The sequence below is a fragment of the Glycine soja genome, chromosome 3, assembly GCF_004193775.1.
Source record: "Glycine soja cultivar W05 chromosome 3, ASM419377v2, whole genome shotgun sequence".
NCBI classification, from domain to species: Eukaryota; Viridiplantae; Streptophyta; class Magnoliopsida; order Fabales; family Fabaceae; genus Glycine; species Glycine soja.
The window spans coordinates 43,050,403-43,069,819 of NC_041004.1; the positions used below are offsets into that span (position 1 = coordinate 43,050,403).

The window sequence follows — 19,417 nt, forward strand, 5'->3', positions numbered from 1 at the left end:
AGACATAATTATCTTCAAAATCATTTCAAAGAATGATTTCAAATTTTGTTTTAATGTAAAAGAAACATTATATTAACATTTAATGATAATTAAACTCTAGATAAGAACCCTCTTACAAATTTTTATAAAAATGGTTATTGATTGAAGGCTAAGTTATTCTCAATAGGTTCTTGAATTATTTGGGATTTTTAAATAACTTTTTAAACTATTTTCTTTTTAATTAGGTCACTGATCATGTAAAATTTTTAATTAAATTCTTAAAATTTAAAAATCAACACAATTTGTTATTTTGTAATAATTTTAATCCGCCAAAAGTAACTTCACGACCCAATACTTTTTTAGTTTAAGGATTCAATTTAAAAAATAGTTTCAGCAATTATTTGAAAATTTACATATAGTTTAAAAATATAATATAAATATTTTATATTGACTCGTTTTTTAAAATTAAAAACACATAAATAATCTTCCTCTAAAAAAATAGAAATAATCTCAAAATATTTTCCAACCGTTAAAACATTTTTTGTTTTAAAAGTTATTTTTTTATGACATTAAAAGTTAATTTGTTGGTAGAGATTTCGTCTTATAATCAATGAACTTTAATAGCAGTTCGGGGTAATTCTTTTTAACTTCCGGATAGAGATTTTTTTCACAAAGCAATAGTAATTATATAAAGATTATGAGAAATCTGAACAGACTAATCCATTATTAATCGTTCAGTTTAGGGTATGTTTTTGTTTTGGAAAAGATAAAAAGGGAGCAAAGAAAGAATTAAGAAGTGTGTGTGTTTTAAAACGACGTAGCTAAGAAATAGAAAAGGGAGAACTCTATTCTATGACCCGTTTATCCGAGAGGCTGGTCCGTTTGTTTCCGAAACCGACCCGTTTTCTCGCTCTTGTTTCTCTCTCCACTCTCCATCATCTCTGCAAGTCCCTCGCTCGCTTCCTACTCTCACAAACCCTACCCGCCACCATGGACAATAACAACCTCTTCTCCGATTACTTCTCCGACGACCTCGATTCCTCCCCCTACCGTCCCCACCGCCGCGACCACGACCACGACCACTACCGCGATTTCGCCGCCCTCGAGCGCCTCTACCTCCTCCCCTACACCTGGTGGCTCGAAGAAGCGCAAAAAAATGAAGAAGCTGATCATCGAGGAGAGGCCGTGCTTTATACGGTGTCGTGCAATTCCGATTCCGAAGCCGAGATTTTGCTTCATCTCAGGAAGGAAGAGGACCCACACAACAACAACATTGGGGTTTCTGCGCGTCAGTATGCCTTGGTTCCCGAGGGACTTTGGTTGCGTGCTCTCAAACGGTGAGTCACCACAATAATTATGTTATTGTGGTTCTAACTTGTTGCTGCCATTTTTTTTAATTGAAATTTTGATGTGTTCGTAGGAATTTTTGTTGTGTTTTAGGCATGTTGTTCCTCTTAGGGTTGCAAAATAGGTAATGGGGTAGTCTAGATAATTGTTTTTGTGTGTGTGGTATTGAAGAAGTCCATTGGGCAGTTGCGAGAATAATGTGTTAATGTCTTTGTTTCCAATTCCATGTTAAGGGGTTGTTGCAAGTTCTAACCTTTACAAGGTTATGCACAGAAGGATGATGGAGTTTGGATTTCGAATTGGAGATGGTCATGCTCTTTGTTTTAATTGCAGCTCTATGGATGATGTCACCATCCATAAGGCCCAAACGTGTGTCGTGTCCCCCAGGCTGTGCCTGCTCTATTAAGTTTACATTAGAGACCATGGTTGAAACTTGAAACAGCACCAGGCATGTCTGGTACTAACTATTAACTCAACACTAGGAACTGTATAGGCCAAATAGTTTGTGCATTACTTCACCTGCCTGCACTTGCCTTGGCACTTGGCAGCTGGTAAGCAAATACCAAGAGCCTAAAAAAAGGAAGTGGTGGATAATTATTTAAGGATCAGATTGTGGTGTGGTGCTAATAAATGTTCCTCCAACTCTGCCTGTTGGTTATTATCATATGATGTTGGCAGTTGACAGAAATGGTTACAAGAACAACAGGGTGCAGTAAACGAGTCATGGACTTTGCTAGGAGTATCCCACTTGGTGTGCTTGTCTTTTCTTAATGCCAATGTGACATTAGCCATCAGGTTTTATTCAGAATGGGAGGCAACAGTGATTTTATTCTTTTCTCAATCATTCTATGCGTATATTATAAACATTGATTTATATTCTATTGTTGCTTTTCCACTGGCATAATGATTTAACAGCAATGAATGATATTTTAAGTCTTCTTTCTACTGATGAAAGATCTTCCGCCAGATATTCTAAGAAGAACATATTGTTTGCAGAAGTAGAAAATTGATTCATCATTCATCTCACTCTTCTTGTAGGCATAATGATTTTAATAATGCAGTGAAAGATTTTGGAAGCATCCCATATGAAGAGGACTGTTTGCCAGATTTGTTCCCCTTGCAAGTTAAGATATTTGTTTCATGGGAAACCAGTTTACTGGTAGCAAAGATAAGCCAAAAGGTTGAATTAATGATTTGCTTGTTGCTTGAATTGTATTTTCTATTTTATTTTAAAGTAGATTTGTATAAACAGTACTCCTGCTGCTCGAATTGATAATAAGTGGCATGATTTCAGGAAAATGTGGCTGCCTTCTATGAGAAAGCTTGTGACATTTTCAATTCTGCATATAACCCTGTAAGTTAGCTATCTATTGATTTTATTTTGTTTATAGGTTTCTAATTTCTATCATACCTTAGTTACATATATTTCTATTTTATTGATGTTGCAGGTGCATATTTGGGACTTTTCCGGGCAGACAACCCAGTTCTTCTTGAATGACAAATCTAGGTTGCCAAACGATTCTCCTGGTCAACCTAGAAAAGAGGTAGTTGGTGATCCATTATTTTTCTTTGTTTTCTTTTGATATATATCTTTTTAAAGAAATATCAGTTTTGTGGCGGTCTAGTAAGGAACTAGATGTTTGATAACTACTGGTGGGATGTTGAAATCAATGTGTGTACCTGATAAATTTGAACTTTTTTCACATTTTTTTTTAATATCTCTATCTATTATTTACGGTTATTCTGTCTGTTTATAGCTTTCTGATGCTCCATGTCTATTCAGGTTGTTCTGGAGTTACAAGTTCATGGACTTCCAGATTCTATGGGGGGTAATGGGCGCAATGAGATGATTTTAGATAGGTCTCAGATGGAATGTTCACATAGTGGCTCTGTTATAGTGAATGGAAGCACTGACAATGTGATCCCCTGCGTATCAGTGACCAACCATTTTCGAGGCAGTAGCTGTAGAGCAATTCGATCTTTGGGCTTGACAGGACTACAGAATCTTGGAAATACATGTTTTATGAATAGTGCCATTCAGTGTTTGGCTCACACCCCAAAGCTTGTTGATTTTTTCCTTGGAGATTATCGTAAAGAGATAAATTATGAAAATCCGTTGGGAATGAATGTATGCTATTTATTTTCTGTTTTATAAGTTATGTAGTCTCATTTCTAAACAGTTTTTTTTTTTTGTAATATTATTTATTAATTTACTTTTTTTATTTTTTGTAAAAACATTTTTCAGGGAGAACTTGCTCTAGCTTTTGGAGACTTGCTTAGAAAGCTGTGGGTTCCTGGAGCAGCACCCATTGCACCAAGAACGTTTAAGATGAAACTAGCTAATTTTGCTCCTCAGTTTAGTGGTTATAGCCAGCATGACTCTCAAGTTAATACCTTACATCTTTTTATATTAATAATAGTTGTAGTAGTAGTAGTAATGCAAAATATGCATTAAAACAATTCTGGTTTCCATGGGCATCTCTTATCATTGATGAATTTTCCTTTGTTTTGATGAGAGGAAGTAATTTTATAACCTCTCAAAAAAGGAAGTAATTTTATAAAATATTGAAGTTTCCGGCATGCAGGAACTTCTTGCTTTTTTGTTGGATGGATTGCATGAAGACCTTAATCGTGTAAAACGCAAACCATATCATGAAGTTAAGGATGCAGATGGTCGTCCAGATGAAGAAGTGGCAGAAGAGTATTGGCGAAATCACCTTGCTCGCAATGACTCCATTGTAGTTGATTTATGCCAAGTGAGTCTTATAGGACCCTCCCCGTGATGTGAGAATATCATTTGGATTTTTAACATGATTTTGGGTTCAGTACCCTCTATTTTTTTGTACCAGAGATGCATTAGAAATTTTGATGGAATCAATCAAATAGATATCTCAAAAGAGATATTTTAATTTGTTGTATATCAGATTATAATATTATTTATTAAAGGAGTTGGCATAATATTGTTATGGTGAAGTGGCTACTAGTTGCCACCTGCCACTGTGCTCACTTTTATTGACTGGTTGACATCCACATTGAATATGAGGTTTAAAACAATTATTTCATTACTTTTTTTTTAAGAGATAAAAGCAATACAGTAATTAGGAAGCTATAACAACACTATACTTTGTTCCATTATCTTGTAGGGTCAGTTTCGGTCGACATTGGTTTGCCCTATTTGCAAGAAGGTTTCGATCACATTTGACCCTTTTATGTATCTATCTCTTCCTTTACCTTCTACTACGATACGGACCATGACTTTGACAGTCATAAGCACTGATGGGAATACATCACCTTCCGCAATTACAGTAACAGTGCTTGAAAGTGGAACACTTAAGGATCTTATTGGGGCCTTAAGTGCTTCTTGTTCTCTGAGAGATGATGAAACCCTCTTGGTGGCTGAGGTATGTTGCAAAAGTTAGAAATTAAATAAAACGTTATTAAGATATTTTAACTATAATTTATCTAATGCAAACACTTTTTGTGTGTATTCTTATTAAAATTATGACTTGATGGAGTTTAAACAGATATACAGGAATAAAATTTTTCGAGTATTTGAGGATCCATCTGATTTGTTAGTTGAAATTAGAGATCAGGACAAACTTGTCGCTTACCGAATGCAGAAGTGTAATGAGCCTAGTCCCTTGGTTGTTTTTCTGCATGAACATTTGGCGGAAAAGTAAGTTTTTCTATACTCCCATTCCATTCCTTTCCTTTCAGTTTCATTCCTACAATACTCTTACCTGTATGTCATGAATAATTATTGTGTACCCCAAGACCTGAAATACGTACTGATCCCACTGTGGCCATCATGCCATGACCTCAACTGTTGGGAGCACCTTACCACTCCAAGATTTGAATAAAAAAGAACTTTAGATTCTGTCATCATATAATTTTGCAAATACCCAAACAACCTACCTTTTTGTCTAAGCTTGCTAATTTGATTGATTTATACAAGTTGGGCTTGTATGCCTTGAGTATAAAACATACACATTTTTCAGGACTTCTGCAATAATTTTTGCTTCTGAAATGGTTACATCGGCATGTTTTGGTGTTAAATGTCATGTGTATTAGGTAGATGAGTCTGTTTTTGAAGTTGTTCTGTTGGTTGTTTCTCAATTTTCTTACCTTAATACCTTTGTTTGATTTTATTTGGTGCACTAAATTTATGTTTATGTATCATGTATTACAGTTTTGGGAAGGAGAGGTTAGAAAACAGGTTGTTTGGTATTCCCCTTGTTACAAGGTGGTCCAGTATTTCCTGTGGATATGATGATGTTGAAAGGGAGTTTCTGAAGTTAATCAATCCATTTCTGATGCGCACTGAAGGTGTATTAGATGAGTATGATAAGAATGATGGTGTTAAAAAAAGAGTAAGTGAACATGATGAATTGGGTGATGCTACTAACTCTGCAGCAATAGTAAATGATGCAGACTCAAACAGTGGAACAGAGGATGACATTCATTCTTCAACTGACTTTGAATTCTACTTGCAAGGATTAGAGAGGGCCAAGATAATAGTGAACAAACCATTACCACAAGTCACAATGTCGTCTGGAAGGCTGCCTGCGGTAGTTGTCTTGTGGTCAGATAAGATGCTTAAAATGTATGATACATACCTGCTTGATTCATTGCCTGAGGTTTTCAAGCCCCAGCTATTTGCCAAGAGAATGCAAGAATCAGTTTCTATTTACAAGTGCCTTGAAGCTTTCTTGAAAGAGGAACCTCTTGGGCCAGAAGACATGTGGTTAGTTGATATATGATAAATCAAGTCTGTTATTTTATCTATGAAGATGTTTTCTTTTTGTTTTAAGACATTATATCTTCAATAATATTAGTCAGCATGTTTTATATGTCAATCAAGATCAATGTCCCTATCTTCTAAATGGGCATAGATATATTATTACAGTTTTTCTGATGTTTGATATTGCAATTTGGTGTTCGCAAGGTACTGTCCTAACTGCAAAAATCCTCAGCAAGCATCTAAGAAACTAGATCTTTGGAGATTGCCTGAAATTCTTGTTGTTCATTTGAAGAGGTTCTCATTCAGCCGATACTTCAAGAACAAGCTGGAAACATTTGTTGATTTCCCAATTAATGATCTGGACTTGTCAACATATGTAGCCCACGGGAATAACCAGTCTTCCAACCGCTATGTGCTATATGCAATTAGTTGTCATTATGGAGGGTTAGGAGGAGGTCACTATACAGCATTTGTCCGTGTAAGTACCTCACAATTTGTAATGGCTCTTGCTCTGTTAAAACATTAGAATGAATTATTCTCTATTTCTTTTTATAATATTAGGGGATAGAAAAACTAAGCTTGATTGGTTTGAGAAGACATTTGTTTTTTATGTTCTGTTTTTACTAATAATTACCTAAATTTTGACCATTTCTAATTCAAATATTTAAAATCAGGGAACAAAGTGTTTGTTATTATTACTTAAAAGTAACAAATGTAATATGTTAGATATCAAGAGAGCTTTACAGACTAACAGAGGCGGTGAAATATGTTTTGGTAGTTTAGTTTTTTAGAAGTTTGTTCCAGAGGATGCTATCGCACATTAGCTTTCCATATAATTTTATGACTTTCATGTAGTTTTTATTTGCCATCCTTAATCTTATTGATTTATATTTTAGTTGATACAATTTTAGTGTTTTTCGGGTTATTTGCTATAACTAAATCTCTTGATACAATATTATATTCGTTATAATTATGCTTATCCAACTTTTTTCCCCTTGCAGTATGGCTATGATAAATGGTATGATTTTGATGACAGCAGGGTCGAATCTATTAGTGAGGACATGATAAAGACTCCTGCTGCTTATGTTCTTTTCTACAGGAAAATTTAGATGGAAATTTTAGATGCAATTGTGTAATTAGTGATATAGCAACATGGGATGCTTGAGGCTTTTCAGACCTTTTGCCTATACATGCAGTTGTCTGATTTCCTCAAAATTGCTGCTTTAAGCGGGTACCAGTTGGGTTTTACTGAGACAAGTGAAGAGAAATGCAAAGAATTTAAGATTGTACAGCTTTTAGAAGCTACAGGCAAAAAAAGAGGGTAGGACTTCAATTTTTAAACCCGGAAGGATAGATTATTACATATGTCGGACATGTATATATGCATCCTGAAAATATTTAACCATTTTTTTAAAGCAGATGTAGCTTGGGTTCTTTTTAAGTCATGATTATGTTAGATATGGAAAATTACACATTTTTTTGCCTCCGTGGTTCAATCCCATTCTTCTTGGTGCTCTTTGGTTAGGCCAAAATTGCCCGTGCTTTCAAGTTGTATGTCTGACTTGTTCAGTTAATGCTATACATTTCCTATCTTCGGTAGGGAAACGTCGATATATTGTATTTCAATTTTTTACTCACAATTGTTTGTAAGTGTTGAATTAGCAATATCTGAAACTGAAATGCTTGAGAAATATTTATTGGTTATTTTTTGGTCAATAGTGTTTGTGTGGTCATTTGCAATTTTCATACGCTTCAAAATATGACGTGGGAGTAGTAGATTCTTTCCGAACTAAAACGGTGGTTGCTAACAACGCTAGTGAAGAAACTGCACCTCTGGCAGTTTGGTAAGCGAGTTTCTAGAAATGCAAGTCCATAGGTTTTTGCAATGGAGTTTGTTTATCTAAAAAATGTCTTATTTTAACCTTTAATAAATTATTTACGCTTATGTAGTTTGTGTTTTGTTCAAATAAAATATTCAAGTTACATATTAATTGAAGAAATAATCGAACAACGATGGGTCACAGCAGAAATGTAGTGATTTTTTACGAACTTTATATCCAATGTTTAGTCACCATTTTAAGAACTTCATCGAATAACCATCTTGCACGTTAATCTCATCTCATACAATCATATTGTCCAACAAAAAAGGGCTGTGCTGATGCAATCCTATCCCCTAAGGGTATTGGATAGAAGACTCCAAGAAGATTGGGCCAAAGATGCAAGAGAAGGCCCAAGGGTTCTCATGAGTCTTAGGGTAGATTTCTGAGCCCATGGGCCAAGGTTGGGTCCAATTATCTTTGTACATATTAGACTAGAATGTCATTATATTTGGTCTTTGTATTTAGGGCTCCATATTGTAGGTAGGGTACCCTAGAAATATATGATTTTTCAGCCCTTGTATTTTAGGGCACCTAGACTAGTTTTTGTATTAGGGATAGTTTTGTAATTTCACATGCACTAAGTGGATATTTGATGTGTGTGGTTGAAAATAAATTTAATTGAATTGGTAGAAGCCCAATCCAATTAAATTTTAGAGGGGGAGGTGAGCATTTGCTTATTACACCCCATTGCCACATCATATAGTCACACTTTGTGCATGTCCTTCATGCTTTTCATGCCTCATGACACCTAAGCACACTTAGTGGAGAATCTTGGAATTGATCTTGAATTAGTGGGCTGAACCATAACTAAAATTCACTAATCATAATTAGTGAAATTTTGGCTCCAAAGTTTGGCTCCACAAATTCAATTTCAAATTCAAGTGAAATTTGAATTTTCCTCCAATTTTGTGTGACACTTAGGCTATAAACAGAGGTCATGTGTATGCATTTTTTTCAACTTTGATCATTTGAATATTAAACTTCAGATTTCAAAGCTCATTTAGAGCACAAAATTTCGTGCTCTTCTCTCCCTCTCCCCTCATTCATCTCCTTCTTCCTCCAAGCTCTTATCCATGGTCTCCTATGGTGGTGAGCTTCTTCTAGACTCATCTTCTCCTTGAAGTGACGTCTCATCTCTCTCTTCCTTTCTCCATTCCGCTGCCATTCATCTTTCAAGAAGCAAAGGAATCCATTGATGAAGAAGATCCTAGGCCTACAAGCTCCAATGGAGCTTGCATCATGTGCTGTACTTGAGCTTGAGTCTTAGCAGAGAGAAGCCCCTAGGCCTAGGGTGAGAGTGAGACGGTTACTTGGTAAAGGAAAAAGATATACTAATTGTTAAATATAAATACATAAAATAAGATATATATATATATATATATATATATATATATATATATATATATATAAAATTAAGAATTAATTAATTAACTAAGAATGATGAAAATAGTTAAATTAAGAATTCTATTTAATAAATATTCATAAAATTAAATAATTTAATTAGTAATTATATTTGATGATATTACTTGTAATTAGAGAGATTTTTTTTTCACTGATAAATGTGGCTTGAATTACTAATTTGTCTAAATATATTTCACTTGCATGAGAAATAAATAGATGTCTTATTTATAATAAATTAAGAATATATTTTTTCGTTTCTAATTATAAGACTTTTAAAAATTTGTTTGACCTTTTTATAAGATTATTTTTTAATTTTTCAATGTATTAAATTTTTTTCGTACATATCCTTATTAAATTATGTTAGATCATGTCAAGAATCTAGAAGGGGTTGAATTTTTAAAATCTTTACCAAATCATTCTTAACATTGATTAAAAATAACCATTTAAATCAATCAAAGTTTTCTCAAAAAACCTTTAGAAAACAGAAAATTTTATGATGATCTTTTGAAATCGATTTCACTCCCAAGATAATTACAAAACTCTAAGTTGTAGAGAATGAGAATCATACAAAAGTTTATGTTGATTGACTCTAATTTGAACTTACATCTAGTTTGTTCTAAGTCCTCTTAAAACACCTACTATATAGAGAACATTAGTACAAATACTATGCACACACAATTCTCTAATAGAAAACAAATATTTCTCTTGAATCCTATAAGAAAATATCCAGAATTAAAACTCTCAATTCTTCAACATCCCTAGTAACTCTAACCAAGAACAACACTTTAAAAAGATTAAAAGATAATGATCGAATACACCAAAAATGTGTAACTCTTCGATTTTCAATGTTTCTTCACATGTTGATCAATACATGATTGTAAAATGAGTGATTCTTTGATCAACTTTAATCTTTAGACATATTGTAGTGCTATTCTTCTTTAAGATTCTCTTCAAATATTTTTTTACAAATTCTGAACAAATCAAGAGTTTTTCTTTTTAAAAAATAAAACACACAAGGGTATTTATAAATTTTTTATAGTTAAAACAAATCTAATCAATTATAAAAACTGGTAACATCAAAATTCTCTTTGTTCTATAATTTCATAAATTGGTTAATTGATTATCAAAAAAGGTAATCGATTAATTTGTTTCAATATGAGAATATCGGTTCATTTATTGTCTGGATAATCGATTATAGATCCAAATAGAGAACTTCTCTTTATTTCCTGAAACTGGGTAATTGATTATCAAATGAGATAATCGATTATCCTAAGCTGCATAATCTTCCTTTTTTGAAATTGACTTGGGCAATCGATGACCAAATGAGATAATCAATTAATTTGATGTTGCTAACTAAATTTCAAGTAGAAGTGAATTCTTAAAAAACTTAAAAACAAAGAAATATTCATATACTTCACAGCTGATCAAATATTATGCATGTAACAGATAAAAAATAAGATACACATATGCCTAGATTAAAAACAATCAATACAAATGCTTCATCAATCAAAATGTGTTGGACATTGTAAAACTATCAAACTAAAAATTAAATTAGGGCTTCATGCTTTTCAAGCTTTGTTTTAACAAATTATTCTCTCTTTAAACATTAAAAAACAATTATGTGAATAGAGAGATAAAAAAATGATAATTTTAAAATAATAATACTAATAATTGATAAATTTAAGTTAATTAGTAAAAAAAATTATGGGATGTGAAGGTGAATTAGTTAAAGAATTTTATAATTATGTACCGAAAAGTAAAAGATTACTCGTATAATAGTATAGAACAGTTCTTTTGGTAATATAAATCACTTAAAGATAAAGTTGGTTTAAAAGTGTGGGGCACGGAGAGGCGAGGGAGTGAGGGACTAGCACAGAAAGATATTGTTTGGTGTACGGTGGTGAGTGTCGACGCTGCCACTCTCGCCTGTGTCTGTGATGTGAGTTCCTTCCATTCCATCTCTCACTATGCATCTGTTACTTCTTTTTTCGATTGAATTTAAACATAATTACCAATTCAGTACTATTACTTTACACGTTCTTCTCCTTTTCTTTTAATTATAATTCCTCTACTCTTTTTACCACTGCTTTACCCATATCACCTCACCCACCTTTCCCCAGAATTATTTCTTATTTCTGCGATTCAGAAATTTGTGTTCTATTCAGGTTAGTGCGGATGATGATATGGATTCGGACTTAAAATGTAGCAACGTTTTTTATTAATTGTCTCACTTTCCCATTGTTAACTTAGGACCACTTGGTTTATTTATTTTTCGATGTTTCCTTTTAATCTTTTGAAAGGGTTGCTATTTTTTTCTTTCTTTTTTTCGTACAAATGTAATTAGCAAGATTGTACCGAAAGAAAAACTAACCAATCAGGTGAAGTTGCTTTAACCATTCAACTTAAAAAAAAAAATGTTCCTTTGGTAGTGCCAATCATGAATGTTTTTGAAAGTAATAAAGGGGTAAACATACAGCGTATACTAAAATTAACTTCAAAATTATTTGGATCTCTTTCATTTGGATGCTGCATTCCACAGCCCTACGAGCTCCAGAGGTCATCATCTTATTCTTTCTAGGTTTCTCATTTTTTTTTTTTTATGTTTTTTCGTCATTTTGTGTTGGAATGGGTAGTGATTGCATGCTAGTGATTTCATCCTGAGTTTCAAGTATATATAGATTAGAGAACTTAAACTTAATAGTAGTCGAAATTGTGCTTGGACTATCTTTATAGCTCCCACGATCTCTTATTTTTCTGGTTTAAAATTCGACTCTTTATCCATGTGAACAATTTAGTTGTCCTTCTCCAGGGTGTGATAATTTCTTTTGAAGCAACTATACAGTTCAATGATCCAACTGCCACAAAAATGCATATATTCTCTGCTTGCCATAATGATGTGCAATTATCCGTATGGATTTTGATTCTAATTATGACAAATAAAACTGTATACTTTTAGTATTTTGTGTATTAGGTATGTGTGTGAGAATTTGGAATTTTGGTTTGGTTGGAAGCAAAGTTTTAAATTGCGGTTATAGTTGTTGTTTCGTTGAAATTCTTGATGTTGCGGAAAATTGTAAACAAATGTGGCTGATGCAGCCACAACTGCAGTTGTGGTGACTCCAAAAGCCTTGACGTTGTAGTTGAAATTGTGCTCACAAACTGTTTTTCAAAACCTTGGTTGGAAGTGGATTTGATTAAATCTCAAGGAGGGGTTTTTTTTTCCTTTAGTTTAGTTTCTGTTGTGCTAGGAGATCAAGAATCCTTGTTTTCTCTGGTTGGTTGAGATGTTAGACTGTTATAGGGACGTATAAAATTCAGACAAGCAACCTTTTATGGGTACTGAACCTGTGATTCAACTAATAGCTGAGAGGTGCCGAATGAAATTGCTTTTGGAAAGTGTGGCCTGATGATGAGAACTTGTGTTTTTATTTTATATTTATATACTGTTGTATAGTTTACAGACTACTTTTTGGACAAAAATGTGCACGGTGTGATTGTGTATAATACTGAGCAAGTCAAGGTCCAATGTTTCACAGTCTTGATTATAAGCTAAAGCATATTCTGTTGGGCACTAATTGAATTGCAGCTGGAAAGTATTGATGTACAAGTTTTACACTTTAATTTTGTTGTTGCTTTGATTTACTGCCTCATCGTGTATTGTTCTATACTTGTTTTTTGCATGTGTTTATTATAAGAATCAATATGAGGTGGATTAATAAATCAAGAAGTTCTTTTTGTGAATCAGTGTGTTACTCAGAGTTTTGAGTGATGGTTATATTTAACAAAGGCACTTGTTAAATTTGATTTTTAAAACTAAATACACCTTTGCATCTTTACTTGCCATTGTTTTCAGCAGAAATGGAATCTGATGCACCGACATGGGGAGACAAACTCATGTTGAGGGGATTGTCATTCCATGGTTTTCATGGAGCAAAGCCTGAAGAAAGGACACTGGGCCAGAAGTTCTTCATAGATATAGATGCTTGGATGGATCTCAAAGCAGCTGGCAAATCTGATCACTTATCAGATTCTGTTAGTTACACAGAAATATATGAGTGAGCAACCAACAAATTCAGCGTGTCATTGTTCCGCTTTCATTGTTTGATTGCATAAATTGCTAGTAGCGCTCTTCATATTGGTAATTTGCTAATCTAATAGCTGTAGATCTTATTAACATATCAATAATTGGTGATGCAGTATAGCTAAGGAAGTTCTTGAAGGGTCACCTCACAATCTTCTGGAGTCAGTGGCCCAAAAAATTGCAATCACTACTCTTACAAATCATAAAGAAATATCTGCTGTCCGAGTGAAGGTTGGAAAGCCTCATGTGGCAGTTCGGGGTCCAGTTGATTACTTAGGCGTTGAGATTCTTAGACGCAGAAGCGACTTGTCAGGCTAGAAATTTCATATTTATTGCTGCACAATTTTTATATTTTCACATTCCACTTGATACAAAAGTAATGTAACTCTTTCCTTCATGCCCCATTAGTCTTTTCTCTCTTAAGCAATCTTGCTAATGAAATTAAAAGATCAAAGTTAGGCATATTAAAGGAACTATACAATTAATTTGGATTCTCCAAAACAAAAAATTGCAGTGAGACAGTTATTTAATGAGTTGCCTAAGTGTGTGAGTAAATTTTATATGTAACTAATTAACTATCATAGATAGAATATTCAAGAAGCCTGAAAAGAATAACCTTCGGATTTCAATTTTTCCTTATGAAGAGAACTATGTTCAGTCTTCCAAAAAAAAAAAAATTATGTTGATAACAAATTCTTTATTTGTAATTCCTCCCATATCTTTTATGGGCTTATAAAAGCTTGAATGTATAACTTTAATCACATTTCATAACTTTGAACCGAAGGAAATTCAAAGCCAATAACTATCGTCTTGTCGTCTTGATGTCGACAAAGATAATCAATGCATGATTGTAGCTTCGATTTATGATGCCTGACTCATCAGATGAAGTAGGCCGTTATAATTAATAAATCGTACTGAACAAAGCTTATTCAATGACCATTTCTTTTTCAGATTAGCATCCCATGCTAGAAACATTCTTGCTCTTCTTTCATCTTCCAAAATTCACAGACATCCGATATTATATCGTCAATTCGTCATCATTCATATTTGGTACCATCAACCAATTTAGTGCTCAAAATTATAATACTAGTATCCTTTTAGTCTTGAAATTATCACACATAGGCCATTTTGATCCTTATTTAGTCCCAATTATCAAAACTTTAGGAACTATAATAACCATTATTTGATAGTTTTAGAAGCAAAAATGACATTTTTTTAAAAAAAAAATTAAGGATTAATTTCATTACCAGAAATAGGATATAGGAGAATCTTAAAATAAGTTATTTCTAATTCCTCAAAAGAAAAAAAATATATCATTTAGGTATGTAACATCATGCCCAATAAAATTACTCTACTTCTACAAAAGAGATTTTATTAATACTTTTTGTATTACAAAATTTGAGATGATTTACTCAACAAAGTTTTTTTTATTGAAGGTTGATTGTAAACTATTTTTCAATGTTCTTCAAAATGATATTACAACCTTGTTCCAAAACAATTTTTTACATGAGCTCTATTATCTTGCTTTGATTTTGAAATTATTTTGTACATTAAAAGAGAGAAAAATTATTACATAATTTTCTTACTGAATTATATTTTTAAGGAAAAGAATGAGTGAAAAATAAAAAACTTGAACAAAAATCAATACGCCCTCCTCTGGGACCTTTAACACTACCACTTCAAAATTTGATTCAATAACATTAAGAATTGTCGATCTATAAATTGTCAATATTAGCGATGTCAAATGAGTTAACTCAACTCAACTTGTCCTTAAAGATAAACTACTATTATATACATCAACTACACAGCAAATGCAAATAAATTATGCTACTAATATAATAAACTATTTAAATATTTTAATTTTAAAATTACAAAAAAATTAAAAAAAATCTGAACTTGATGGGTAACTCAATCCAATCGATTATTGACTTGTCGGATTAATGGGTTGCATTGGGATGAGTTATGTAAATTGGTGGATTTAATCATGCAATTCAACTAAACTCAGTTAAACGGATTCCTTGTCAATCCATTTGCTCAAATTGTTCAATAAGGGACACCACTACCTATAAAAAATCTTGTAGTTCTGTCTTACAATAAATTTATCACCATACAATATCACAGTATCCCTGTCAAACCTTTTTACCTTGTCTCCCCAAAACCTCAAAAACCTGAACATCTTTATCATGAAAAATCAGCTTCCCCCAATTCTCATCCTAGTAACTTGAAAGAGAATGGTTCCTAGAAAAATCACTCGATATATTTTTGCTCAATTGTGGCAATACCCTTGTCAAGATCCTTTGAAAAGTTGGAGATTCTATGAATTCATCCTTATTTACACTAATTCCATAGAGATTACTCACAATACCAATAAAGACGGGAAAATTATATATTCAAAAGTCAAGATTATTAAATTCTTAACTCCAAGATTACAAACAATCCATACATTATCTTATACCTTCTCAGGGTCCTTTAATTTCCAACTCTATAATTATCAAGATTATTGTTATATCTGATACAACATGCATGCTTTATTATAATTAAGCTTGACCAACACACTTGAGTCTTATGGTTCAAGAGAGGAATTTCTTTAAAATTTTCAAAATGGTTCATTAAATGGTTTTAAGACTTTGGATCAATAACAAACATCTTTCCTACTTATGCCAAAACCACCTATCAACCTTTCAAAGAAAATAGAAATTTTATCTTAGGATTTATCCTTGTTTCTTTTGTTGCAAGTCTAGGTATTAATTGGATTATATCTTGGGATTATACTATTATCAAGATCCTTCAAGGTTTAGATGTCCAATATTCGGTACAATACTACAATCAATAAAGATAAAATGGTGGGTCAAATTTGACTCGAAAATGCTCACCAAAGAAAAAGTAAGAGGATGACTTCAAAAATCACCTCAACATAAAAAAGAGAAGGCAAAGAAACTATTCAATATTAAAATGGGTGCTGGCTATGGTAAAGTAGCTAAAAACTGGTCCACGGGTGAAGCACTTTATTTCACCTGCTATCGCAGGTAAATGACCGGGTGTTTATTACAAACTAAAATTGCTAAAGTAGGTCTGTAATAAAATAAAATTGTTAAAAAAGGTCTGTTAATTTTAACAAAGGAGTCAAATGAGATAGCAGTAGTGAACTACTAATTAGTTTAAAACAGGTGCTTGATCATTCATAGTTATTAGATAATCTTATATTGAATCATGTACAATGTGGAAAAGATAAGGAATTTTTTTTGTAAAGAACAAGTTCAGCCAATTAGCATATAACCCTTTCTACATTAAATAGAAAAATCGCGTGCACACAGTATGCAATAGAACACAAATTCGTCCAGAAATTACGAATTACAAAACTACGTTGAACACAAACGAAAATATTGTCATTTTGGGACCAAATTTGCCCCCAGAACCCTTCACGTGGCTTCCACAATCTTTTTCCATTGAACAATCACCAAAAATTTACAGAAACAAAAACCCAGACTCGAAGGAAAAAACCCATATCTAAGAATCAGGTTGGGGTTATACTTATAGTGCTTCTGTTTGGGATCGATAAATTATGGATACCATAAAATCAATCAAAAAATTAAACAAAAACCCAGATCTGGAGAAAAGAAACCCAAAATAATTAAACAAGAACCTTGTAATTTCTGAATGAATAATTTGCAAATTCAACCCTAAATGATAATTTTATATAGGGACTAAAATGCAAAATCCTTAAAATATACTAACCGGTTGCACGTAAAGAATCTAAGCCGTTTATTTTTTTATTAATATATCTAATAGTAAATTGTAATGCGTCACCGGTGAAGCAGTTTTTAACCGTAGACAGAACCATTAAAATGAAGCATTGTTTCTTAAATACAAATCCAAATTAATGATTTCTTTAACCTCAACAAAGGATATTTTAGAAAGATTAAAACAGATTATGTCTACATAAATCACACACAAACACACGAGGCCGAGAAGATGAAAAGGTGGAATCTAATAGTGAGTATATCCAATCAAATGAGGATATGCAATCCAGCGTTTGCATTTTGAATAAAAGACAGATCACTAACAACAAAGAGGAACAATTTCAAACCTGATACAAGATAATAACATCACAAAATTTAGAATCGCATGGAACAAAATCCCTGGACTTTGAATCACACGAAAACTAGATATAAGAAACAAAGTCTCTTTAATTAATTAAGAAACACTAACCATTACCACCTATATCAATGATTGTTGGTGATAAAAACATATCTCATTTATATTAAAACGTTTATGCTCTTTCTAATCGTGATGAATTCATATCATAAAATATTAAATAACTCTATGAAAATTTACTGGATCTAAAAATTCATTTTTAAAATACTCTTAAATTTATTAAAAATTCTTCAAAGGAATAACTTATTAAATATTCTTAAAAAAATAACATATCAGTACTCGATGATTTAAAAAAAAAATGAAAACGTACATAATTGAATTTTAATTAATGATATCTGGTACATGTAGATATTATCTAGATGGATGATGCTTGTCAAATCACATTCATTCATGTCACCTCATTAATCGGGTCAACACAGCCGGATTTGCACCACTTGATTGGATTTTTTTTTTAAAATCACATTCAAAATATAAAAATTAATTATTTCAATTTACATCTCTCATAAATATTTATTAACATAAGTCAGAATTAGAGTATGAAATAAGTCTTATCTGTATGTATATGTTTATGATCATCGATGAAAATTAATCACTATTTTTATCATAAATACTTTATATTAATATTATTCTCAAGAAGAAAACTTATTTTTAAATTTAAACTTTTCATTTCAATTTTTACAAGTTAGATTGAAATAAATCAAATTATAAATAATTTTACATTTAGGTAATAAAATCTCTATTTAATAACAGAAATTTTTTAACTTTCATTTGATTAAGACAAGAGAAAAAAAATATTAGAGAAAGTGTTATATTAGTCAGAAAACATTAAGGGACTTGAAGGGTTGTGAACCATTTAATCCCTACGAATCAACTTAGACAAACGCTCTTGCCTTTCAACTTTGTACTTAAGGGGTTATGAATTGTTGGATCACTATGGACCGATCTTTGCAAGCGTTCACACCTATTAGCTCGGCGTTAAGGAGTTGTGAATCGTTCAATCTATAGGTTGACTATGTTGTGCCTAATGAGGAATCTTTCACTCATTTGTTGCCTTTTGTACATTTGAGTCCTTTGTCAAGTAGATATGCTTAGTATATATACAATCGAGTTATCAAGCCTAATGTCGCACAAAATGAAAAGATGTGTATAGTGAAAAGGTTGTGTCGTCTTCTTACATGTGATAGACTTGGACACAAATGCGTGACAACTATAAAGATCTTACCACTTTTTGACATATCAAGGTTATAAGCCACATTACAAATATATCAAACAATGAATTATCACCATTGTCATTTAAATACCCTATTTTTTTTTAGAGAAAACCACTGTATAAATACATTTATGCATCTGAGTAATGGGGTATTGGGATTTTTGAGTCTTTCTTTAGTTTTATGACTCTTCAGCAAGTGATTACACTTGAACATGATATTTGATTATCATCTTGAGCATAAAATTGTGATTAGATATATCATTTTTTCTTAAAATAGATTGTTTTGGTAAAAGAAAAATTAATTAAAATCCAAATAATCAATTAAAAGAAAAAATATATAATTAATTAAAAATTATTGACGATACTTTCTCTTATATTTTATTGTATAATTGGTTAAAATTTATTGAAAATAATAATTTTTTTAGATTTTATTTCTGATTTAATGATTTTCTCTTTTAATTTATATTAAATAAAAAATGAAATTTATTAATTTTGAATAAATTGTAATAAAAATAACATGAGGAAGAGCATTAAAGAGAGTTATCCCTAGCATTTCTTGTTAATTAATTGTATTATGTGTTTCAATTTGGGGGAAGAGAGACAGACACGTGCATGGTAAGTTG

The 19,417-nt window shown here is 32.1% G+C and overlaps 2 protein-coding genes across 4 annotated transcripts; both read left to right on the top strand.

Moving 5' to 3' along the window:
- Window positions 1-784: 784 nt before the first annotated feature.
- Window positions 785-7,760, top strand: LOC114407280 (ubiquitin carboxyl-terminal hydrolase 8-like). The gene is made up of 12 exons (XM_028370324.1): window positions 785-1,316; window positions 2,365-2,506; window positions 2,621-2,680; window positions 2,775-2,870; window positions 3,110-3,454; window positions 3,572-3,712; window positions 3,912-4,082; window positions 4,470-4,727; window positions 4,851-5,002; window positions 5,516-6,070; window positions 6,272-6,545; window positions 7,069-7,760. Exons 1-12 carry the CDS (start codon window positions 832-834, stop codon window positions 7,174-7,176), a joined length of 2,787 nt encoding a protein of 928 aa, XP_028226125.1. The 5' UTR covers window positions 785-831; the 3' UTR covers window positions 7,177-7,760.
- Window positions 7,761-11,146: 3,386 nt separating this feature from the next.
- Window positions 11,147-13,891, top strand: LOC114407281 (dihydroneopterin aldolase 2-like). Of its 3 annotated transcripts, none has more exons than XM_028370325.1 (3): window positions 11,147-11,287; window positions 13,205-13,403; window positions 13,546-13,891. In XM_028370325.1, the coding sequence occupies exons 2-3, from the start codon at window positions 13,207-13,209 to the stop codon at window positions 13,745-13,747; spliced, it is 399 nt and encodes a 132-aa protein (XP_028226126.1). In that variant the 5' UTR covers window positions 11,147-11,287; window positions 13,205-13,206; the 3' UTR covers window positions 13,748-13,891. The 3 variants fall into 3 exon arrangements, with proteins under 3 accessions (XP_028226126.1, XP_028226127.1, XP_028226128.1); XM_028370326.1 differs by having other exon boundaries at window positions 11,148-11,287; window positions 13,202-13,403; XM_028370327.1 differs by lacking the exon at window positions 11,147-11,287 and adding an exon at window positions 11,764-11,904.
- The last annotated feature ends 5,526 nt before the right edge of the window (window positions 13,892-19,417 follow it).